Source organism: Phocoena sinus, chromosome 6 (genome assembly GCF_008692025.1).
Source record: "Phocoena sinus isolate mPhoSin1 chromosome 6, mPhoSin1.pri, whole genome shotgun sequence".
In the NCBI taxonomy this organism is placed as follows: domain Eukaryota; kingdom Metazoa; phylum Chordata; class Mammalia; order Artiodactyla; family Phocoenidae; genus Phocoena; species Phocoena sinus.
Genome location: NC_045768.1, coordinates 7,815,149 through 7,839,591, shown reverse-complemented (window position 1 = coordinate 7,839,591; position 24,443 = coordinate 7,815,149). Strand labels below are relative to the sequence as shown.

Genomic DNA, 24,443 nt, shown 5'->3' with positions numbered 1-24,443 from the left:
GATTTGCTTTATTCATCACCTTGCCCGACTCTACGTGTCCCCTCCCTTCGGTCATGATCACATCGCTTTATTTTTCATCACACTTAACACTGTCAGAGACTGTCTTGTTCATTTATTTGTTTATTATATCTCCCCTCCCCCACCCAGAGTGGGAGTGCCAGGAGGGCAGGAACCATGCCAGGCTCCTTCCCTGGCTCAGTACCTTGCACAAACCAGTGTTTGAGAAGTACATGCTGAACCAATGTGAGTAGGATGTGCAGAGAACCTCAGTGAGTCCCAGGAAATGAAAGGCCAGTGTGACTGGAGTGAGGAGAGCTCAAGCAAGCATGCAGGCTCTTGTCGGCCGGCCATGGGAGGGAGGGGGACAGGAACCCAGAGAAGCATTGTAAGTGTGTGAGAAAGATTCTCAGAAAAAGAAAAAAAAAAAAGCTCAGGGACTTCCCTGGCAGTCCAGTGGTTAAGAGTCTGCACTTCCACTGCAGGGGGTGCGTGTTCGATCCCTGGTTGGGGAAATAAGATCCCGCGTGCAGCGTGGTGCAGCTAAAAATTAAAAAAAGAAAAGATGCTCAGATGTTTTCAAAAGGCCACTGGTTGTAGTGCAGTCAGATTGGAGCGGGCCATTGTGGGCAGGGGAGAGCAGTGAGGAAGCCTTTGGTGATTTAGGGCAGGGGACAGTGGCTTTGTATCTGGAAGGTGACGGGGTAAGGGGAGAATTGACAGGATTTGGGGTCATGTGGATCGGGGGGTGGAAGAGGAAAGCCAAGGTCAGTGATGTCTGCCAGGCTTCTGGCTGTGGGTCAGGGATACAGGATGATGATGCTAAGGCAGGGCACGACGGGAGAGCCAGATTTGTGCGGGGGGAGACTGGGTAAGTCTGAGAATTCAGATCATGACAGGATGGATTTGAGGTGTCACTACAACAGCCGATGGGGATCTCAGGTGGGCAGCTGGTGCACGTGCAGTACTTTGGGGCTCAGAAGAAAGCTGGGCTAGAGGTGAGCCTGGGTAAGGATGAGGTCACCCAGAAGAGTGTGGGGTGAAACAGCCTGTGATGAGTCCCGAGGAACCCACCCTCTCAGGGCAGAGGAGCATGAGTGCCAGAGAGAGCATAAAGTAGGAGAACGGGTCATCCAGCGTCTGAGGGTGTCCCGGGGGGAGGTCACCGGCCAAATGTAGCAGAGGGGTCAAGGAAATGTGCTTTGGATTTAAAGACTGCACATCACGGGTGGTGAGCGCAGCCCACCTGGAATGCTGCCACGCACAGCAGGGGTGAGGAAATGCAGGAAGCAGGTGTGGATACCCTTTTGGGAAGTTTGGCTGTGGAGGGGAAAGTGCGGGAGAGACCCGGAGGGAATTACTGGGTTGATGGAGGGTCCCTTAAACGGAGCCCGTAACATGTTCATTTAACACTGGGGGACCTTGTTGAAAGGCAGAGGCTGTTCCCTTGAGAGGGATCATCAGACAGGAGGCTCCTGCTATAGCAGTGGGAGAGGACAGGACCCAGAGTCCAGGTGGGCAGCTCTGCCTGGACTGGAAGATGGAGAGAGAGACAGGTAAGGACAGGGCAGGTGCGCCTGCAGTTGGTCTCTCTTCTCTGATGAGGGGGACACCTTTGCTAACGGAGGAAAAATGAATGTCCAAGGTGTGAGGGGTGGAGGCTCACACTGTGAATGGGAGAGCTGGCTGCCCAGTGGGGCATGGTGGGATGCCAGGGACTAAGGCTGGGGCCTGTGCCGGTTAACCTGAACACAGTGGAACCAGCCCTGCTCTGGCTCATAACAGCCCTCTGCTCAGAGCCACGCTAAGTTGGGCTGCGGGGTACAAGAGACAGATGACAGGCTTGGCTTTTCGGGGACTAGCCTGAGGGTCCGTAAAATACCAGTGCCAGCTGTCTAGGCTGGCACGGGGGAGACCTGGTAGAGGCTGATGTGGCGTCTGGCAGATTGCCGTGCCCCCACAGACCCCCCAGCCATCAGCTGCACCAGGCCAGACCCGCATCAGTCCCGGTCCCGGTCCCTGCTTTATCCTGTGTCCAGCACACAGATGATCCAGGAGGCATCTGAGGCACCAACTGCACACACCAGGGTCTCCCGACCCGAGACCAACGCAGAGGCCGCGCCCAGCCCCTCTCCAGCCCCTGAGCGGCCCAGCCCCCTGGTCAGGGACGGCACTGAGACAAACACACCACCACCGTTTATTGTTCAGCTCTCCCCAACAGGCCAGCACTGAGGCTGGGGGGCTGGGCCTCCGTGAGAAGCGGTCAATCCAGGGGCCCCCCGTGTGGCCACCCTAATGGGCTCTGGGGCCTGTCAGGCCTCCCCCTAGGCTTTCCAGGTCCAGAAATCCCTGTGGGGTCTGGGGTATGTCAGACCCGGGAAAGCTGCCTTTGTGGAGGAGCAGGACATGGGGGGAGAGGTCTCGTGACGCCCCAGAACCTGCCAAGTCCAGCAACAGCATGTGACATGAGGGAAACTGAGGCAAGAGTGTAGAAGCCAGAGGAAAAAGCGACAGGGAGTCTGAAAAGTGAGGTGGGGAGGACCGGCGTTTTCCAGGTCCTGAACCTGAAGAGGGTGAGAGCGAGACTTCCAGGGACTCCTCCCTCCTGGCTTCTGGAAGGGTGAGCAGGGGCTCTGGTCAGTCAGGGGTGAGTCCTGAGCAGCTCCATCCCACAAGGGTGTCTGCAGGGTAGCCAGGCTTGAGGGGCCCTCAGTGCCTGGATGGGTCCTCTGGGCCCCCACCCTTGGTCTGCCCTGGAGAAGAAGCAGAGAAGGCGCCGGCAGCCTCATCCGTGCTGGGCCTTCACTGAGCCTTTTTGGTCACCTTCTGATTCTTCAGCATCACGTAGGTGATGAACACGCCTGGAATACACAGACCAGAAAGGTCAGGAAAGAAAGCGCAGGGTTGCTGGGAGGCCAGAGCAGGACACAGCATGGGAGAGTGACCCACACAGGGGGCCAGGCACCTACCCAACCACACTCCAGGCCACCTGGTCATCTCCCCAGTTGTTCATCAAGCCACACATCCACCCATTCATTCAAAAAACATCAGCCGGGTGCCTACTACAGGCAATTTGCTGAGTTTAGCGCCTCCAATTCTACAGGGAATAAGATCCACTCAACTATCCGTCTACTCACCGAGTCAACCACCTACCCACCTACCTACACACTGACCCACTCAGCATCCATCATCCACCCATCCCATCATCCAGACATCTGATTGTTGATGCATCCAAACCACTTTCTTGAGCACCAACTCAGTGCCACAGCTTGTGCCGGGGGCTGAGTAAACAGCAATGATAAAGCAACAGTCCTTGCCCCTTAAGGACTAGACCCTGGGAGACAGACAGGTGCAGGGATCTTGAACCGGGGTGACCAGGGAGTGAGAGGTGATGGAGGTGTGAGCAGAGTGATGGCGGTGGTGGAGGGAGCAGGAAAAAGGGAGACATCCCACTAGAGTCCAGTGAGCCTGGGGCATCGGGAAGACTGACTTAAAGCCCTGAAGGATGAACAGGGAAACCCCAGGGGATGAGTTGGGGGCAAGGAGCCTCACGGAGACATACAGCCAGTGACAAAGTGTAGCAGCATGTTCAGGGCTGGGAGAGGGTCATGGGGTCCCTCAGACACGCTGCCCAGGGTTGGGGGAACTTACCCACAAACAGGAGCAGCAGGAGGCCGGCAGCCAGTGGGATGGCAACGGCATAGGCTTGGGGCAGGAAATACTTGTGGATGACATGCTGACTGTCGATGAATGGCTGGCATTGAGGGCAGAGCTCTGGTGAGCATTCCCCGCCCTGCTCAGCTCCCCAAGCCCAAACATCCCACCTCCTCCATCTCTGGGGCTGACCCCACCAAAGCACTGAGACTGCATTTGCTTTTCTTTTAAGATGATGGCATTTGGGGTGACTTGGTTTGTTCCTTTCCTTCATTTATCTAATAGTTGTGTACTGGGCACTTGCCTGGTGCCTGCCCTAAGCTGGGGCTGGGGACCTGGCAGGGAACAGAAGACAAAGGACTTGCCCTAAGGCCCCCGCAGCTTAGCAGGGGCAAAGGGTACCTGAGGAATCCTCGAATGATTCCCAATCTGGGCTCCAAAGTCTTCTTTACCAACATTTTTCTCCAAAGGATCCCAAGTTCTGCAAGATTTTGCCTTCCAAACACTACACTTTTAAAGCAGTAACCAAGACATTTCCCCACAGGGAAAAGAAAAATCCTAAAAACTCTCACAAAATCCACTGGCACCTGTCATGCCCAGGGGCCCGCAGGATAACGAGAAGAACTAGAACTCCCATCAAAGGCAGAACAAATCAAGGACAGGACTTTACAGTGTAGTGGTTAAGTTTTCCACCTTGAGCCTGAGGCTTCCCCCTGCGCTTTCGCTTCCTCGTGTATAAAATGGGGGACACCGCTAGCATCTTCCTCATAGTGCTGTTCTGGAGCTTTCGTGAGGTGTGCAGGTAAAGCACCCAGCACGGCACCTGTCACATTGCAGCTGCTTAAATGATGTTAGGAGTTGGCCTCAAGATCCAGGGATGGGAGGTGAGAGAGGACGGGGCAGCACACATACCAAGAGAATCACCCAGACGGTGTAATAGGTGAAGATGATCAGGCTAACGGCGACGAGGCCGAGTCCCACCACCTGGTCTGTTCCCGTGGCCTGCAGAAAAGGGAGAACTCAACTGAGGCAGTGATGCTCCATTTAGGTGCACTAAAGAAGGGGGGCGTTGCAGCCTGGTTACGCCCATTCACTCAGCTGACGTATCTGACGTGGAGGACTAGGTCAATTTTAGGCCGGGAGAGAGCGCCGGGCCAAGGCCTATCACCCGTACGACGGACCGGCGGGAGAGCGATGCCGGATCCGAGTACTCAAGTCCCAGCTCCTGAGCAGACCCAGGACCCCACCCCCAGACGCCCCCGTTCCCCGTACTCGGGCCCAAGCTCACCATTTCCCCCGCGCTGCGGGCACTGGAGCAGCAAGCCTCATCCGGTTCCGGATCCGGGCCCTTCTGGCCTTGGGCCGCGGGGCACGCCGGGAGTCGTAGTCCTTAGGCCGGTCCAGGACCACGTCGCCCGAGACAGGCAGGCACCGCCTTCCCTTTGCATATCGGGAAATGTAGTTTCTCAAGGGCATTGTGGGCCGCGTTCCCGAATCTCTAGGGAATGGGACAGAGGCGGGGCGGGGGAGAACCCAGTCTAGCTGGCATTTGTGGTCTCAGTCCTGTCGAACTCGCCCGAGAACAAAAGCCCGTCTCTCGATGTCCCAGAGTCCCATAGCCAGAGCGGGATGGGGGTGGGTGGCCGGAAGTCCCATATTTCCGATGGGGAAAATGAGGCTCAGAGAGGGGCGCGCTCTTGCAGGAGACCACAGTCTGAGTCAGTGGTGTAGCCGACTTCAGAACCCGAGGGCACTACTTCCTGGTCCCGAGGCCCTAACTTGTCTGTTGAGGGTAGGGTGCAGAAAAAGTTCACCGACCGGCCTGGGGTGGGAGGAGGGGCTGGCTGGGGCCCCCAGGGATGGGGAGGATTTCGACTGGCTGTGAGAGGGCACCCCGTTACCATGCCAGGCTTCCCTGGCGACCCTTCGGGTGTCCTCTCTTCACTGCATGAATGAGGCTAGGGTGACCCTCCCTTCCTTCACCGTCTGCCTCTCGGGCCCTGGGTGTCCCGCAGCCCAGACAGGTCTTTGGACTGGGCCGGTGTGTAGGCCCCTCTCTAGGCTTGGAGGCCAGGTCATCTTCAATGTCTCCTCCAGCTCCGAGGTCCGGAACACTGTCTCCTCACAGCTCATGGGGCTGGCTGCTTCTCCCGCATCAGGTCTCACTGGGATGCCACACATGCCAGGGAAGTGACCTTCACAGCTGGGCAGGGTTCCCTCCTCCGCTCCATAGCCCCAAGTGTGGCTCCAGGATGACACTTATCACTGCGTTTTAATGAGCTGATTTACTTGTTGATCTGGCCCACGTGACTGTGAGCTCCCTGAGATTAGCATCTGTGGTCACTGCTGTATCCCCAGTGCCCAGAGTGAGGCTTGGCACAAGTAAGAGCTTTGAATCAGTCAACCAGCTTTGAAATTTTGGTGACTTCTGGAATGCTACAGAGGACAGCATGTGGAGACTCCAGGCCTCCTGAGGGGTTGTGTGGAGGCTCTCCGTGTGTTATCTTCACTTGGGGGGCAGGGGCACACAGAGATCGGGTCTGAACCGGGCATGACGTGCTCCTGCTGGCAGCATCTGTCTCCTTGGGTCGTCCAAGCCCATCACAAAGCTGAGAGGGACTTTTTTCCCCCTACCACTTTGTATACTGATTTTTCACTAAGCATTATTGTGTTCCAAAAGAGCAACCTTTTTTTAGCCTACAGCCCAATTCCTTCCCTCTCTATCTCAGGAGAATTTGAGCTCAGCCAGGAGCCACCTTTTCCCTCCCCAGGTGTGCACAGAACAGAGGAAGGGACTGAGAATCAGCCTCCAGGGTTTACAAAGGCCATGAGTGGGCATCAGCACTAAGAAAGGGTGGGGACAATGCGGTGCTGTGGCAGGGACAAGGCCTCGTAGTCTGGTCCCTTCTGGCTTGTCCAAAGCCCTGAGGATTCCTGCCACCTCTGAGCTCATTAAAGGCCCAGGGTGACTTGCCTTTCCCGGAGCCTGGCTAAGTCAGCTCTTCTGAGACAGGGGCAGAGAGTGAGGGGTGGTCCCGGCCTGGAGACGGTGCTGGCCTGTGGCTTTAGAGAGGCTGGGGAAACGCTCGGCACCTCCCAGTGTCTAGCTCCCTAGGAAGGCCTGTATACCCACTTTCTCATTTGATTCACAACCCCATTTGCAGCTGAGAAAACTGAGGCACAGTTGTTTGTCCTCAGGCATGCCTGTTAGAGGCTACCTGACTCTAGGGAGGTTAGAACTTGGGCTCTGAGGTCAGAGCTGCCACCTCGTAGGTGTGAGACTGGCAAGAAACTGCCCTTCTGGGCATCCGTTTCCTCCCCAGGAATCTGGAGTAATAACTGGTGGTAATTCTCATAACTACAGTCAGGACTTTGAGAACCTGGCCACCGACATCTCCCCCACCCCCAGCATGTCACCTTATACATCCTGCTTCCTTCTGATGCCGTCTGTGACCCCGACTTCAACTCAGTAAAACAAACAAAAGCCAACATGCCATAACAAACAAAAACTGCAACATTTAATTTTTTTCCCCCCAAACCAAGACACTGACACTAGGCTGATTTCCCTTTACAATGTTATTTTCTACAATAGAAGCTGGGACAGAGATACAAACACAGCCCACTGAATCAGGGGGTGGTGGTACAACATTCTGTTAGAAAGGAGGGGTGTTAAAAAAAAAAAAAGACCTCCCCTCCCCCCATCTCCCTGCTCACCTCCCTAAAGAGAGGAAGCCGTGGACATTCTCCGTCCTGGCAGGTCATGCCATGTGGTCAGTTTGTGGGGTGACCAGAAAAAAAAAAAACAAACAAAAAACCTAAAAATATTGTAGACCTTTATTTCTTTTCTTTAAATCTCCTAGTAAAAACGTTCAACTGTCTTTCAAGAAGATTCCAAACTGGCATTGCATAGACCAATTCCTTTCCAAAAATATCTCTAATATACTCTTTCTATCTCTCTATATATAGGATTTTAAGTCCAGAGCTGTGGGCACCTAATGGGAATTCACTGAGCTTGAGGGGACCATAGGGCCGAAGAATGAGCTCCCACGTGGGGATGAGGCCAGGGGCTCCAGGCCTCCGGCTCCAGCCAGCATTAATTTGGTTGTGGCCGAATTCTGTTAGTCCAATTACCCTGGCCCAGGGCCTAGCGTGGGAGGGTGTGGCAGGCTCTGTCTCCTTCTGGGGTGACTGTCAAGTTCAGACCTCGCCTAGGGTGGGGCTGGGGTTCCTGGTTTGGGGAATTCCCCCCAACAGCACCAAAGCCAGCTATTTTATGTCTAAAGCCCCAGAACTTTGAATCAGACCCCAAATACACCCTGAATGTATCTCCTCACTGGGCTGAGGTCATGAAGATACAGAAGGGAAGGACAGCATTCCCCCATCTTCTGGGGGTCACTTCAACTGGAGACAGTGCGGCCAGCTCCCTTTTAAAGTGCCAGGTGTCTGTGGGGCAGGAAGGGACCCGCAGAGCTGACCAGAGCCTTCTCCAGCCAGAGCAAATGCTCCGTCCTGCCTCAGCAGGCACCTTCGAACATTCATTTTCTAAAAGTTAGGTAATTAAAAACAACAACAATAAAAATCCTAGAAATGCTCTGGTCCCAACGCCAGGAGGTTCCAACACCAAGACTCCAATTCTTGCCAGTGGGGCAGAAGGGCAAGGACCCCTCCCAGCCTGGGGAGGAGACACCCCCATCTGCCCCCATCCAGATCCCCAGCCCAGCTGGGACCCAGCCAGCGGGTAGGGAGAGAACAGAACCACCTCCCCTCACCTGGGGGAGGAGAAGATACCAAACTGTGAACTCTAAAAACGAAAAGAAAAAGAAAGGAAGGAAGGAAAGAAGGAAAAAAGAGGAAAAAAAGAGGCAAGAAAAGGAAAAAGGTATAGGGCTAAGTAAACACCAGCCGGCTGGGTTTATACAAAATGAGTGAAATTTAAGAGTGGCGGGGGTCTGTCCAGGGACTGGCTGGCAGTCAGAACCCACCTTCAAGCAAGTAACGAGGACTAGGACGGGAAAGTGCTGAGAGCAGAGGATTTAGGGAGGGGGGGCGGGGCCAGACTGCCCCCCCGCTGGGAAAACCCCATTAATGGACCCCACCTCACCCTTGCCCAGAGAGGGGATGCTTTCAGAGGATGGCTGAGGCTTTTCTGGCCAGGAAGCCAGCTCCAGGCCAGTGCAGTCACAGCCCACCTGCCTCTCCAGCACTGGCCCCGGCCTGGGCCAGCTGACCCTGAGGGCGAGAAAGGGCGCTTTGCCTGCCAAGCCCAGCCCAGCCAGGCCACTGACCTCCAAGGGCTTGGGAGGCACCTGCCCTGGCTTCCTACTGGAAGCCAGCTGCTCAGGACCCAGTCCCGGGCAGAGGGGAACCACCGTCCACGCTCAGACCTTTCTCAGCATGGGGCTCGGGCCTGAGCTGGAGTTAACTGGAGTGGGGAGGGGCAGTGCCACGTTCCAGCCGGGCTGCTAGGGCTGGGCTGCTGACTGCACAGCAGGCAGCGCCCAGGAATCCTTGGGAAGGGCTCAGAGCACAGGCAGGTGAGGGCCAGGGCGCTGTGCTGGAGACAAGCGTGTGCAAAGTGCAGGCTGCCAGGGCAGCAGGAGAACATTCGTTGCAGGGGGAGGTGGGGTCTCAATCTGGAGTGTGGGTGGGGTTTGAGGTCTTGGTTCCCAGGAGGAGGCCGCCAGCAGGTCCCCCGGGACACAGGGAAGGGACAGCTGAAGCACTGAGCAGTCAGAGGGCCATGGTGGCAGGATTCCAGGGGTGGACTGGCCCCCCAAGGGCAAGGGAACAATGGAGCAAGGCCCTGCCAAGGCCACTGGCTGGGCCAGTGCTCCTGGAGTGAGCAGGGACACAGAACAAGAGGCCCCTCAGCCACAAGCATCCTTGCATGTGCAGGAGCTGCTGCATGTCCTCGCCGAGGGGCCAGGTGGGTGTCCAGAGGGGCAGTCCCCGCCGCGTTTGTCTGGCCCACCTGCTTCACGGGCCCATGTGTCCAGCCCTCTAGTGGTTCAGAGGAGAATATTCACAGTGGTGCCCGGGGCCCTGGCGGACCATGAGCGTCCCAGCAATGATGGGAGGTCAATGGAATGATGCTTTGGGGCTGGAGTGCATGGAGCAGGCACAGATGAAATGCGGCACAGATGGTGATCCGAAGGGGAAGGTCCCTTGTGGAATGACTTGGGTCTGGACGCCTGTGAAGGCAGGGTCCTTCTCCAGCCTGGACGCCTGCTCCTCAATGGCTTTCAATCACGACTGGCTCATAGACCCCAGAGGAGACCCTGCGGGGAGAGACAGGTCAGCTTGTCATCCTTGATGGTCCTTTGCGCCAGGTCCTTTGGGCCAGGCCCTTGGGAGTGCTTCACAAGCAGGCCCCATTTTGCAGAGAAAGAAACTGAGGCTCAGAGAAGTTGAATCACTTGCCCAGGGCAACACAGATGTTAAGTATTGGAGTCTGTAGGAGTGCAGAGCTGGCACAGACCATGCCCCAAGCCCTCCTGAGCACCGGCAGCTCTCACGCTGGGGTGTGCTGCGCCCATCCTCACGACAACTCTGGCAGGGAGGGCCTGAAGCTAGCCCCACTTGACAGGTGAAGAAACTGAAGCTCAGAGGGATTACGAGGCTTGCTAAAAGCGCAGCAGAAGGTTGGGGAGCTTGGTCGGCTCTTCTCCCCACTGAGGGAGGCCAGGGCCACCCCTGGGATTGTGGACATTCAGGGCTCAGCATACAGCTCTGCAATGACCTTGCTGCCAAATAGATCGGTTCTTCCCGTCCTGCATCTCAGCTTCCTCATCCTCAGAGGGGGCTAGAGAGGGATGTCACAAATCCCCAAGGAGGTGCCCTCTGTTTCCTTCTTGCCCACCCCACCCGGGGCAGCTGAGGCGACCATGGAAAGATGGCAGTTGCAATATCAAGCCTCAGCCAGTAGGGGTCAGCAGAGCAGCACCAGAGGGCAGGTCTGGAGACCCTGCATGGCCCAGCAAAGACCCCTTGGAGGTGGGGCCCACAGGAACCAGGGGAAAAGGCTTCAGCACAGCCCCGCAGGTGGGAATCTCTACCACTCATTCATTCATTCAGTGAGCCAGGCACACAGCAAGCATGCTGTAAGTGAATGATCATGAGAGGGCACTCTAAAACTGTAGGGTTCAAGTCCAAGTTTGATCCTACCACCTCCTTGTCTCTGAACGCCATGCAGCAGAAATCTGTGTTGCTCACTGCCGTATCCCCAGCACCGAGGGATAGCTCAGTACCTGGTGTGTAGCCGGTGTGCAATAAATATTTGTTCAATAAATAAACGAGTCATCATCATCATTTTTTTAGGAGTTCCCAGATCCAGGAGGAAGGGAAAGAAAAGTAGAATCCAAAATAAAGATGTATTAATCCCCTGCTATGTGCCAGGCACTTACCAAGCTTCCTCAGAACCCCCAAAACCAAACCCAGGGCCTTTGTCCCAGGTTTCCAGGTAAGGTGGTGTGGTCCACATCATTTGACAGATGGGGAAACTGAGGCTCAGAGAGAAGTGACTGGTTCAAGGTCACACTGACAAGAGCTGGCATTCAAAGCTAGGTCAGTGGGCTGCAGAGGCCATATCCTCTCACCACTATGCCCCAGAGCCACTCTCGTGACCCACCCAGAACCTTCAGCCCTACCTGTTGGCCAGCTGGATGCCACTCAGGGTGGTGGAGCCATCGCGGCTCACGAACAGCCGGAGGTTGCTGTCTGTGGGGACACAGGGAAGGATGGGGGCTGAGCGGAGCGGCGCCGCCAGGGAGCCCCTGGGCATCGTCCCTGGCCTGCCGGCGCGGGCAGCTCACCCTCAGTATTGCTGCCGTCCGTGAAGTCCTGGCTCTGCATGATCTTCTCCACGATGTCATCAGCGTCAATCCGCGTGTCATCCACCCAGGTCGGGTGGCTCTCCACGGAGTCCTTCTTCCTCCTGGGGCGGGGCGGGGCACAGTCACAACAGTCAGGGCAGCAACAGGCACGACGACACAGGGCCGAGCCCCCGCAGCACTCAGGATGCTCCAAGTTCCCGTGAGAGCTGCTCCAGACTGTGTTCATTTCACCCTCACATCAAACCCTACGTGCGGACGCTGCTACGACCTGGTTTTACACAGGAGGCCACGGAGGCCTTGAGAGGTTAAGTACCAGCCTCTGAGAGGCTGCAGAGCAAGGGAGCAGGCGGGGACAGAGGGGACACTGAACCGCACGCAGCGACCGCTCACTGAGCATGCGCGCCAGGCCGGGGCGCCGCGCCTGTGAGCATCAGCTGGTTGAATAGCCACGCCCACACCCCTGCGGCAGGGGCCCCCTTGTCCCCCTGTTACAGGTAGAGGAGCAGAGGCTCAGGGAGCCACCGGCGGGGTCTGCTCTCCAGGAGCACGTATGGTGAGACTTACCGAAACGAGCGGTCCGACAGATGTGAGGGCCGGGGTGGCCGCGGCGGCTTCTCGGGGGGCCGGTGCTCACGCTCGCTGCCCTCGGGACCCTCCACAGCTATGCTGAGGCCGCCCGAGGCGCTGCTGCTGGTGGACGTGTTCCGGCGGTGCGTCAGGTCCGAGAGGCTGGAGGAGCGCGAGTGCTCGGTGCTGTAGCCTGGGGGGCGGTCGGGGACGCTGATTACTGGGAGCCGGGGCCGGGGAAGGTGGAAGGCCAAGGGCAAGGGGCCGGGCGGGCACTCACCAGAGATCTTGGACTGCTGGCTGGCGTAGCTGGAGTTGCGGGAGTGGCCGGAGTGGAACACCTCCTCGGGGCTGGAGAGGTTCTGGTCCGGCTCCTCTGGCACCCCTGGAAGCCGGGTAGGGGCAGGGGTTACCAGTGTGCCCGCCCTCGCCCTTGCTCCTCCTCTCACTGAGTGTGGGGGGGTGGGTGGGGGGTGGGGGGGTGGAGAGCACATTATATATTTCCATTTAAGAGACTGAAAAGCTGAGGTCCAGGGAAGCAGCAACCTGCCCCGAGCTGCAGGTCACCACTCGAACCCCGGGTCATTCGTTCATTCCACAAATATCTGTTGGGGACATCCTCCACGCTGGGCGCTCTACCGGGTGCTGGGAACAGGAGACGTGGTGTCACAGGCACCAGTGGTGGGAAAGAAGTATGTTGAACAAAAATGACCCACGATTAACCACAACTGGCTAATGACGCAGAGTAGGGAGCGTATGGCGGGGGGGGGGGGGGGGGGGTCTGACCCAGTCTGGAATCAGGGAAGGCTTCTCTGAGGAGGTGGCCTTAATGCGAAACCTTCAGGATGCGTGGAACGGAGCAAGCCAGAAGGAAGCAGCATCAGGGGAAGGGCCTTCTAGACGGAGGGAACGGCATAAGCAAAGGCCCTGAGGCTTGAATGGGCTTGGGTCTGTGTAGCTGGAGTGGAGTGAATAAGGGGGTGCGGAAGGCGGGGAACACACTTTCAGGCCGTGACAGCAGGAGATTCCAGGGAACCAGGCGGGGTCTGCCCAGCGCTCCATGAGTAGCCCCACCCCACCCACACAGGAAGCAAGGACTCATCCATCCTCTCTTCGGAGATGAGCACACGCAGGCCATAGGATGGACCCCAGGCCTGCCTGTGTCCCCACCCAAAGCCACATGGCTTTTCAAGTCAGCAGGTTCTCCACATCTGAGGGGTTGCAGAAGAGGGAGAGCGAGAGGCAGAAAACCAGCTATAGAGGCTTGTGGGGGCTCAAATCCCACCCCCCGTGGGAGAGGCACCTCTGTTACTTTGCACAAAAGGCCCCATATTTGCTGGAGTGGCCTGGTCCCCAGATCTCTCCTCTGGGGACCCCCACCCTGAAGCTGGAGAGAGCAATGAAGCTGGGGAGCCCCCATTCCTGCATGCAGCCCCCAGCTCTGGGCCACACTAGGCTGGGTGTGCAGGAAAAACGGGAGTGGAGGGAAGCTGGCCCTTGGGGTCAGAGGGTCCCTCACTGCTCCCATCCCCTGGGGGCAGAATCACCCAGCAAACAGGGCCTGAGGCCCTGTGCCCTAATTGCTCTTGTGGCACAAATCAGGGCCGCCGCGTGCCGCCTTGCTTACTGATCAGCTAAGGGGTAGTCCTCCCAGCCCTGAGCTCACCCCCAGGGAAGGGGTGCAGAGGTCAAGGCCCATGCTCAGAGGGGCCTGCTTCACCCTGCACAGCACCCAGGGTTGGGGGGTGGTGCAGGCTGGAGCCTTCTCTCCTGGTACCACCTCCCCCTCTTAATTGCCACACTGATTCCTCTGGGGATTCAAGCTCATTCGCATTTTTCATAATATTAGTAATAATGATAATTTAACAAAACACGTGCTGGGAAATAGAGGATGCACTATGGGCCAGGCGAGGCGCGCACGTACGTTTGCTCAGTTCATCCCCAGAGCAACCCAAGATGTGACTGCTACTGCTGATCCCATTTTGCAGAGGAGGACGCTGAGACCTGGAGAGGCAAAACGGCCAGTCAAGGTCATGCAGCCAGTCCCAGAGCAGGAGCTCATAGGACATCCCTCTGCCAGGAACACTGCACACCACACCCCAGATTCAGCTCAAATGACACCCCTTCAGGGAGCTTTCCCCGGTCATCCCCAGGCGGACACTTTCTGTGTCTCTCTGACACCTCTCGTCACAGCTGTAGGTGGACATGCATTTGACATATTTATTGTCTCATTGACACCCGTCTCTCCTGCTAGGCCAGGGACCCGGTTAGTCTCGGTCCAGGGCGCTGCCGTGGTCCTGGGGCCACGCACAGAGCCCAGATCACAGGAGGGGCTCAGACGCCTGCCTAATGGAAGCGTGGGTGGGTACACGCCATCCCACTAGCCTTCCCTTCTCAGCAAGCATCCCCCTTGGGACCTAGGGATATGGGGAGGTAAAAGACTTCGGCCATGGGAGGGGTAGGGAGGGCATGTGAGGAACAGTACCTGAGCTGAGGATGGTGGGCCGGGCCTTGGGTGGCCGGGACCCTGTCAGGGAGTTGGTGCCACTGCCACCGCTGCTGGTCCCGCCACCCTTACACGTCAGCTGCAGGGAGGAATCCTGGCCTGGGATGGAGATGGACTTGGCAGTGGACGGCGGCCTTGGGAAGACAGATGGGTGTGACCGGAGTGCCCCACTTTGGGGTCGGAGAAGACAGGGGAACCCAAGAGCCTGGAGGAGGGGACAGTCCCTTGTCCCCCCTCCCCGTGTCCAGGACAGAGCCCCCACCCCTCCGGCACCCTGTACCAGCACTCACGTCTTGAAGCAGGGGTCTCCAGAGAGTAGGAACATTCCAATGGTGACCTGTGCAAAAGCCGGAGGAATCAGCCACGCCCCATCCACCCCCCCACCCAGGCGCCCGGCCTCCCTGTGGCCTCCCTCCCTGCTCTGGCTTCAGATGCACTTGGACTCTGATCCTATCTCTGTCCCTTGCTGGCCCTGGCAAAGCCACCAAACTTCAGTGAAGCGCAGTTTCCTCGTGCAGAGGACAAAACTGATCCTAACGCCTACCTCGTGGAATAGTGGAGAGGATGCTGGGCACCTGGCATGGGGTGAGTGGGGAGGGAATGTCAGCTACTGTCATTGCAAAACCACAGACAGACTGTGAGGCCCTCAAGGGAGGAGCCGCAGACACTCTCTATCCTCTGTGCCCCTCGCAGCCCTCAGAGCAGGTGAGCAGGTGGGAGGGAAGCTCTCGATGCCTACGCGGTGGGGAGGGGTTCACAGATTCCAACACAGAGGGCAGGGGCTTGTGAAAGTTTGTTGAATAAAGTAAAGCAAGAAGCCATTAGAAATGTAACATCCACTCGGGCAAAGATTTTGGCAATGGTCTAAACAGGGCAAGGTTTGGGTCCCCAAATCTGGGCTGGGGCGGAGCGACAGGCAGAGGGGTGATGGGGTGGGAAAGAGGTGCTCAGATCACAGGGACACCTCTGACAAAAATGTTGACCGCTGGGGTGAGGCTTTGTTTTTAATGGATTGTTTCATTTGGCCATGATAGCAACCTACAAAGTACGTGATGGCCCCAAGCTATAGACGAGGGAACTGAGACTCAGACTCAGGGGAAGGGACTGCTCAAGGCCCTGCAGACAGGATGTGGGGGAGATGGCCCTGAACTGGAGGCCACCTGCCCCTGGGGCCTTGATCTGGCCTGAGGATGCACTGGGCCACTGGGGCAAGGCTGAAAGGGCTTGGCTCTCGCAACAACTAGCCTGGACCTTTTCAGGTGCCTCTGGTTTCTTCGGCAAAAGGCCCAGAACGCCCCAGAGCCCTTGCCTGCCACCTCTTGCCCGGCTCTGCCAGGCATAACACGCTCCCGCTGGGCCAGCTCACAGAGGTGTGGTTACAACAAGACTGTTTTCTCAGCCAGGTGGAAGGGTGTGGGGACGAGGAAGAGAGGCATGCTGGCAGTGGATGCCCAGATACCTCTGTCCCAAGAGGCCAAAGAGGCAGCTGCCTGGGGGGAGGGTGATGCCCCGGCTGGAAGCTTTCCCATGGCTGGGCCCTCTGAGCAGCTGCCCGGCTCTGCCAGGTCCGGGGATGGCAGTCCATCTGCTCACTGATGCTCTGGGAGCTCAGGCTGCCTCATAGCGTGTGGGCAGTGGTTAGGAGCTGGACTGCAGGCTCAAGTACCAGCTCTGCTTGTGACCCAGGCGGATGATCGAACCTCTGCGCCTCAGCCCCCTGCGGTGCAAAACTGGGGCCAATGATAGATACCACACCCCACGGGGCTGTTGTCAGAAACCACGAGATAACGGGTGGTAAGCACTCAGCCATGCTGAGCTCACCGAAAGTGCTCACCAAAGCGTTAAAGAGACTATTGGGTCCACCCCTGACCCTGATTATGGATGGGGAAACTGAGGCCAGTGCCTGAGTCAGGCCTTCGATGGTGCTTTCCCGACCCCAGGGCCCACGTCTTTCCCAATGTCTCTCACTGCCTGTCTGGGGTGAGAACCTGTATTCTTAACAACCGTTCAGGGGACTCTGACAAGGAGCACGTTTGCCCCCGCCCCTTGGTGGGATGGGGTGGATGGGGCAGCAGAGCCCTGGTACCTTGAGGATGGAGTTGTCCTGTCGGGTGTTCTTCGTGTCGTATCCCTCCAGCAGGCAGCAGCGCACTGTGGAGCCCGAGCCTGCAAACTCCGCCAGGTTCAAGTCGGCAAAGCCCAGCTGTGGGGACAGAGGAGAGGGTGGGAGGCTGAGGGGAGTGCGGGCGCATGGCTGGCAGCCCAAGGGTTAGCTTGGCAAGGTGGTTGGGGAGGGGAGGCAGAGCCCTCGGGCCCGCCCCACGGCCCAGAATGACTGTTGCATAACCTGCACCCAAGGACAGAGGCCCGGGCTGGCGGCTCCAACGTGGCAAAGCCAGGAGCTCACATCCCTGAGCTGCACAAAGCACCCTTTGTGCCGTGTCCCAGCGTGCACCAGGGCAGCGCCCGAGATGAAAGGACATTGTTGTCTGTGACACAGACGCATTGTTCCCTGGGAAACAAGGCCGTGCTGTGGGAGCCACCAGGCCAGCGGACAGGAGGGGAGGGAAGGCCCGTGGGAACTTGGCGTTGGGCTGCAAGCGTGGAGGGCACTGCAGGGTGAGCAGGAGACCCTGGCGGGAGCTGGAGAGAGGGGCTGGTGGGAACTCCCAGCTGCTCCTGCGATGCAGAAGGGAGCAAGGGATGCGGAGGGAAGCAAGAAAGTGTGAGAACATGGTGTATGAGCTGAGAAGGCCTCCTGGGTGGAAGCCAAGTCTGCCAGACCTGGAGGTTGAGGTTGGGGGGATGCTGGGCTTGGCGACCTGGAAGACGAACCAAGCCAATCAGGGACATTTATTGAGCACCTGCTGCATGCAAGTCTCTACTGCAGAGCTTAGGGCACATGCTTCAGACAAGGAAACTAAGGTTCAGAGCGGGGAAGTGACTTGCTCAGGGGCTCACACACCTTAACCGGCAGAGCCAGAACTGACATTAGGCCTGATCAGCGTCAAGTCTCACCACCTCTCTGGGCCTCAGCTTCCTCCTCTGATTAAGGGGAGCTGAGCCTGTGGTGGAGGTTTGATTAAAGAACGGAAGGGAAGGGCCTGGCAGGTCTGACATGTGACATAGCAGGTTTGTGGGGGGAGGGGGAAGGAGGTGGGAGTTCCGGCTGTTTGCCAGCAGTTTCTTTCCTGGCTGTCCTTCACCCACATGCAGCAACAGGAGGAGAAATCTCCACTCAGAGAGCATCTTCCACAGCCCGGTTCTAGCCACCCTGCCCTCTGCTTCTGGAGAGGGCATCAGCGCCCCGGCCAAGGCGGAGTACAAGGCCTGGTCCACTGAGCTTCCTGGGCTCTGGTCGGTGGGAAGGAACACGCCCTGCACAGCACCTCCCTCGGGCTCTCCACGCAGAGTGAGGTGAGGCAGAGACGCATGTCCCCTCTGGACTGACTGAGCCCATCCCCTGCTGCTGGGCGCCTCCCCAGGCCGCAGAGGGTGGGCGAGAGTCCCCACGAGAAGGGGGCTTAGGGCAGAGCAGGCTGATTCAAAGCCAGAGGTAACCCTTCCAGAGCCATCTTCCCCCACCTTCCCCAGTGGAAAAGGTTTTAATGCGTAGGCCTGAACTGTCTGTGGGCACAGGGAAAGCCCGGCAACCACACAGATGTGCAACAGCGGGGCCTGGCCGAGCCCTCTTCACCCAGCCAAACGATGGGCCCCGCCGCTGTTAGACAGCAAAAGGAAATTTGTGATGCCACAAAAACATGCCCACGATGTATTGGTAAGTAAAAAACCAAGTTGCAGAATCTGTTTAGAACAAGTCCCTCTTGTGAATTTAAATATCATATCACCTGCGTGTGCACAAGTACACACAGGGTGTGCCTTGTATGATCCTCTAAACCATATGCACACGTTTTATTCACTGCTCTGGACGTATATTTCATGCTTTTTTTTTTTTTTTTTTTCTTAAAAGCTCTGGAGGGCTTCCCTGGTGGCGCAGTGGTTGAGAGTCCGCCTGCCGATGCAGGGGACACGGGTTCGTGCTCCGGTCCGGGAAGATCCCACATGCCGCGGAGCGGCTGGTCCTGTGAGCCATGGCTGCTGAGCCTGGGCATCTGGAGCCTATGCTCCGCCATGGGAGAGGCCACAACAGTGACAGGCCCGTGTACCACAAAAAAAAAAAAAAAAAAAAAAGGTCTGGAAAGACCCTAACAAATCAAAATGGTGGAGTCTGAGGAGGAGGCCTAGAGAGAAACAGGGTGGAAACCACCCTTTCACTCTGAAAACCTCTGTCCCATTTGTGCTGCAACAAGCATCCACTGCCTTTATGTTAAGTGCAAAGACTATCAATAAAGATATTTCAAAAAAATTGGGACTTCCCTGGTGGTGTAGAGGTTAAGAATCCGCCTGCCAGTGCAGGGGACACGGGTTCGAGCCCCGGTCCGGGAAGATCCCACATGCCGAGAAGCAACTAAGCCCGTGCGCCACAACTACTGAGCCTGCGCTCTAGAGCCTGTGAGCCACAACTCTTCGCAGCAACGAAGACCCAACACAGCCAAAAATAAATTAAAAATAAAAAGATATTTCAAAAAAATAACACATCTCATGGAGGGCAGGGCGCCTTCTGTTTGGGGCAAGAGAGGCGGGTGGAGGTTCGTCTAGGAGCTTCTCTCATGCCTGTCCCATCCACCCATCCCGTCCCAGCCCGCCGCCCCTTCACATGGCCCCGCTTACCTTGGAGTAAGCCTTCCCACCTTTCAGCTCCTGCATGGGAAACAGACAAAGGCAGCAGGATGACTAGGGGATCCCAGGGACCTCATGGGTCTCCCCAGTCCACCCCACCCCCCAATCTGACTCCCAGGGAAGAGGGACAAGAAAAGGGGTTGACTGACTCACTCAGGGCATGGGCCTAAAGCCAGCAGCCCAGTGGCCCTACCAGCGCCCCCTGGCCTCTCACCTTGCGCACCGATACACGGAAGATGCAGGGGTCCAGCAGGCCGGTGGCCGGGTTGGCACTCATCTTACACACGAAGGTGAACCTCTTCCGCCACCGCACACAGTTCTCTTGCACCTCCTCCCTGCGGATCAGAGGGACAGTGAGTGCAAGGGTGCAGGGTCCACTTTTAGGGACGTGAGGGCCCTGCTCCCTTTGGGACAGGGAGGGAAACTCTCACTTTTCACTTTGTATCACAAAGTGACTGTATTTTCATAACAAGAATCTGCTTGTGTACGTGTTATAAAAAAAACGACAAAAACATAAAAATAAAAAATGAAAAAACACAAGGCGAGGGTGAGATCAGGCTGGGGGCAGCTGTCTGTTTCCAGCACTGCCTGTCCCACCCCCAACCTTGCTCTGGGGTCTCGGGTAGCTCCTTTGGCTGCCATTACCTCCCTCCAGCTGGACTGCCATTGGCCATCTCAAGTGAGCCTCACAACGGTGCTCCCAGGATGGACTCCCAGCCCTTTTTACAGACGAAGAAACTGAGGCTAGATAAACTGCCCAGTCCTGCCCAGCCAGGAAACAGCTGGCCCTCAGCCCAGTGCCGCCTGGCTCCAGAGCCCCCTTCTTCACCAGCAATAATAACAATGATAATAATAACAACAGCTAACGCTCATACGGTACTTCTGTGCGCCAGGCACCCCCCAAAGCACTTCACAAAACCAGCTGCCACAGGAGCCTTCTCCAAGTGCTGGCGATCCAAGGTCACGCTAACCCTCCCAGCAACCGTCTGGGGCAGCTACTACCTGTAGTCCAAGCCCACGTTCAAAGAAACCGGGAGCTCTAGGGCTAAGACCCCGGCCCGAGGCCCACCACTGGCAGAGCAGAACAGGGACTTGAACCCAGGCAGCCTGGCTCTGGTGTCACGTGCTCAACCCTCCCCGCTGGGTCAGGGCAGGGTCGGGGAGGGGGTGCTGGACCTCCAGCCCCTGGAGCGCCTCCTGGACCTGAGGAGCACGACCAAGCCCACCAATTCAGCACCCCCCCCCCACTGGGGAGGCGCCCTGTGCCCTGGGGGTGAGTGGGAGCCAGTGGGAGCAGTCCACCGAGCCTCTCCAGCTGCCTCAGGGGCCAGTGGGCCCCGGGGGTGGCAGCGGCACATGGTGGAAATGAGCCCCCCTGCCACGGCAGGACGCGCTCAGGAAGGGAGGGGCAGGCGTACGAGACATGATCTCCAGCCTCATCCCACCTAACAGGAACGGCGAGTGGACAGCTGAGGAAGTGACCGCTCCACACCCTGGAGACCGCAGGGGCTCGGGTTAATGGCCAGACGGGGGCCGGTGGGCGGAGGGTCAGCACAGGTTGAGCATCTCCTGAACACGGGCTGGCCTGCTTCTCACGGCAACCCTGGAAGGAGACTCTGTGCCACCCCTTCTACAGCTGAGGGCACTGAGGCTCCCGGAGACCACCCAAGGTCACACCCCCAGTGATGGACAAAGCAGGATCTGAACTCAGGACGGTCCAACTGCAGAGTCAGAGCGCTCAGCCATCACCGTGGTTCACGGGTCAGGGGCTCGGGAAAGCCTGGCAGACAGAACCCCCTGGGGTTGTGGAGCCAGCAGCGCCCTAATCTGCACCCGAGGCGTCTACCCATGTCTCTGAGTCCCAAGTATGTGCCAGGTGCTGGATGCTGTGGTGGACTTGATTCACAGACTGACATCTGACAGTCACCCCACTGATGACTCAGTGTCACCGGGACAGGGTGGGGGAAGGGGTGAGTCAGGGAAGGTGACTGGCTGCAGGGAGGTGGCATTCAGGCTCAGACCCAAATGAAGAGGGGGGAGTAGCAAGCGGGGAGATGGTTCCTGGCAGAGGGAATCGCATGAGTGAGGAACAAACATACTCTTGGTTTCTCGGCCGATGAAAGCGCCCGAGCCAAGCCTCTATGAGGAGCTCCCTCCTAGCCCCACAAGTCTTTGAGGATGGGACCAAGGCTTCCCCACATCCTGCCAGGGCTGTGACAAGAAGCAACAGGACTCTGTCGGGCAGACCTGGGCTCGCAGCCTCACACTCACTGTGCAACTTGGGCTGGGGCCAATCACCAAAATGCTCTGACCCTGTTAGGAAGGTGAGCTCCAGCAACCCCCACAGACTGGGGACAAACAGAAAAGGTCAGGGCTAGAGATGAGGGGGAGGAAGGGAGAGCTCCCAACCTGCCAGTGGACATGGGCAGGGACCCTCAGGAAGCAGGTGCCAAAGGAGGAGTGGGAACCCTGGGCTGGAGCGTCATCTGACCCAGCCTCATTCATTCATTCAAATAATTGAGCACCAGTCGTGTGCCAGTCCCTGTTCTATGCACTGGGGCCACAGCAATGACTAGCTTACATTTTGCTGGGAGTGGGAAGGAAGAACGAAAACTACCTCTTTTGGCAGATGACTTAATCTTGTATGTAGAAAATCCTAAGGAAACCAGTAAAAAAACTATTAGAATACATGAGTTCAGCCAGGTTGCAATATACAAAAATCAGTTATTTCTATATACAGTACTAGTGAACATCCACAATGAAATGAAGAAAACAATTTCATTTACAATAGTATCAAAAAGAATAAATTTAACAAAAGAAGTACAAAACGTATACTCTGGAAAACTACAAACTACATTGCTGAAAGAAATTCAAGAAGATCTAAATAAATGGAAAGACATCCCACAGTCGTGGACTGAAATATTTAATATTGTTAAGATGATAATACTCCCGTGCTTCCCTGGTGGTGCAGTGGTTAAGAATCCGCCTGCCAATGCAGGGGACACGGGTTCGAGCCCCGGTCCGGGAAGATCCCACATGCCGCGGAGCAACTAAGCCCGTGCGTCCCAACTACCGAGCCTGCGCTCTAGAGCCCGCCAGCCACAACTACTGAGCCCGCGTGCTACAACTACTGAAGCCTGCGCGCCTAGAGCCCGTGCTCCGCAACAAGAGAAGCCACCGCAATGAGAAGCCCATGCACAGCAACGAAGAACAGCCCCTGCTTGCTGCAACTAGAGAAAGCCTGCATGCAGCAACAAAGATCCAACACAGCCACACACACACAAAAAAAGATAATACACCCAAATTGATCTAAAAATTCAATATGATCCCTATCAAAATCTCGGCTGGCTTCTCTGCAGAAAATTGACAAGTTGATCCTAAATCTTAGAAGTTCAAAGGACCAGAATAATCAAAACAATCTAGAGAAAGTAGAACATAAGAAGGGATTCACATGTCTTGAATGCAGAACTTCTACAAAGCTACAATAATCAAGAAAGAGTGGTTCTGGCATAAGGATAGACTCATAGATCAATAGGATAGAATTGAGAGTCCAGAAGTAAACCTTCACATTTATGGTCAGTTAATTTTCAACAAGGATGCCAATGGGGGAAAGAACAGCCTTTTTAACAAACGTTGCTGGGACACCTAGATATTCACGTGCAAAAGAATAAAGCAGGACTCAATTTCTCATACCGTATACAATAAGTAATTCATAAGTTTAAGAGCTGAAACTATTAAATTCTTAGAAGAAAACATAGGGGTAACTCTTCATGATCTGGTATTAGGCAACAGTTTCTTAGATATGACACCAAAAGTACAAGCAACAAAAGAAAAATATAGATATTTTGAACTTCATAAAAATTTTTAAATCTTTGTGATTCAAAGAACACCGTCAAAATAGTGAAGACGGGCTTCCCTGGTGGCGCAGTGGTTGAGAGTCCACCTGCCGATGCAGGCGACACGAGTTTGCGCCCCGGTCTGGGAAGATCCCACATGCCGCAGAGCGGCTGGGCCCGTGAGCCATGGCCGCTGAGCCTGCGCATCTGGAGCCTGTGCTCCGCAATGGGAGAGGCCACAACAGTGAGAGGCCCGCGTACCGCAAAATAAATAAATAAATAAATAGTGAAGACAACCCACAGAATGAAAGAAAATATTTGCAAATCATATATGAGACTTGTAGCTAGAATATATAGAGCACTTACAACTCAATAATAAAGACAAATAACCCAATTTAAAAATTGGTAAATGATCTGAACAGACATTTCTCCAAAAAAGATATATAAATGGCCAATAAGCACATGAGAAGATGCTCAACATCATTAACTAACAGGGAAACACAAATCAAAACTATATAACAAGTTACCACTTCACACCCACTAAAATGGCTATAATCAAGACAGATAATAAGTGTTGATGAGGATGGGGAGAAATTGGAACCCTCGCGCACTGCCGGTAGGAACGTAAACTGGTGCAGCTGCTTTGGAAAACAGTCTGGCAGTTCCTCAAAAGGTTAACCATAGAGTTACCTATGACTCAGCAATTCTACTCCTAGGTATATACCCAAAAGAAATGAAGCATATGCCCACACAAAAACTTGTACACAAATGTACGCAGCAGCATTATTCATAATAGCCAAAAAGTGAAAGCAACCCAGATGTCCATCAACTGGTGAATGGATACATAAAATGTGGTATATCCATACAATGGAATATTATTCAGCAATCAAAAGAAACTGAGCACCTAAACATGCTACAATGTGAATTAACCTTGAAAACATTATGCTAAGTGAAAGAAGCCAGTCACAAAGAACTATACATTGTATGATTCCATTTCTATGAAATGCCCAGAATAGGCAAATCCATAAGAGACAGAAAGACCGATGATTGCCAGGGGATGGGGGAGCTGGGAAAAAATGGGAACGACTGCTAATGGGTATGGAGTTTCTTTCTGGGGTGATGAAAATGTTCTAAAATTGACTGTGGTGATGGTCACACAACTCTGTGAATATACTAAAAACTACCAAACTGTACACTTTTTTTTTTTTAATTTATTTTTGTTGGGTCTTTGCTGCTGCACACGGGCTTTCTCTAGTTGCGGCGAGCGGGGACTACTCTTCGTCGCGGTGCACGGGCTTCTCATTGCAGTGG

At 55.8% G+C, this 24,443-nt stretch overlaps 2 protein-coding genes across 2 annotated transcripts in view; both read right to left on the bottom strand.

The window, feature by feature from the left end:
• Positions 1–97: 97 nt before the first annotated feature.
• On the bottom strand, positions 98–5,034 carry DPM2 (dolichyl-phosphate mannosyltransferase subunit 2, regulatory). Its single transcript, XM_032634446.1, has 4 exons — positions 4,940–5,034; positions 4,564–4,653; positions 3,649–3,751; positions 98–2,858 (listed from the first exon to the last, which is right to left on the bottom strand). The coding sequence occupies exons 1-4, from the start codon at positions 4,940–4,942 to the stop codon at positions 2,800–2,802; spliced, it is 255 nt and encodes an 84-aa protein (XP_032490337.1). The 5' UTR covers positions 4,943–5,034; the 3' UTR covers positions 98–2,799.
• Positions 5,035–7,142: 2,108 nt separating this feature from the next.
• FAM102A (family with sequence similarity 102 member A) overlaps positions 7,143–24,443 on the bottom strand; it is a 36,351-nt gene continuing 19,050 nt past the window's right edge. Inside the window, exons 2-11 of the mRNA XM_032634444.1 lie at positions 19,511–19,631; positions 19,288–19,317; positions 16,643–16,759; positions 14,847–14,893; positions 14,536–14,690; positions 12,331–12,435; positions 12,048–12,243; positions 11,463–11,584; positions 11,298–11,367; positions 7,143–9,929 (exon numbers count right to left, since the gene is read on the bottom strand). Of these exons, the coding sequence (XP_032490335.1) occupies positions 9,884–9,929; positions 11,298–11,367; positions 11,463–11,584; positions 12,048–12,243; positions 12,331–12,435; positions 14,536–14,690; positions 14,847–14,893; positions 16,643–16,759; positions 19,288–19,317; positions 19,511–19,631 (1,009 nt within the window). The 3' untranslated portion in view covers positions 7,143–9,883. The remainder of the gene's footprint in view (positions 9,930–11,297; positions 11,368–11,462; positions 11,585–12,047; positions 12,244–12,330; positions 12,436–14,535; positions 14,691–14,846; positions 14,894–16,642; positions 16,760–19,287; positions 19,318–19,510; positions 19,632–24,443) is intronic.

What these genes read in the sequence shown, in the direction of transcription:
- DPM2 (XM_032634446.1), bottom strand. An exon ending in CCGTCTGGGTGATTCTCTTG is followed by an intron (nt 3,752 to 4,563) that starts GTATGTGTGCTG and finishes CCTCAATGCCAG; the next exon opens with CCATTCATCGACAGTCAGCA. An exon ending in CCTGCTGCTCCTGTTTGTGG is followed by an intron (nt 2,859 to 3,648) that starts GTAAGTTCCCCC and finishes TGTGTATTCCAG; the next exon opens with GCGTGTTCATCACCTACGTG.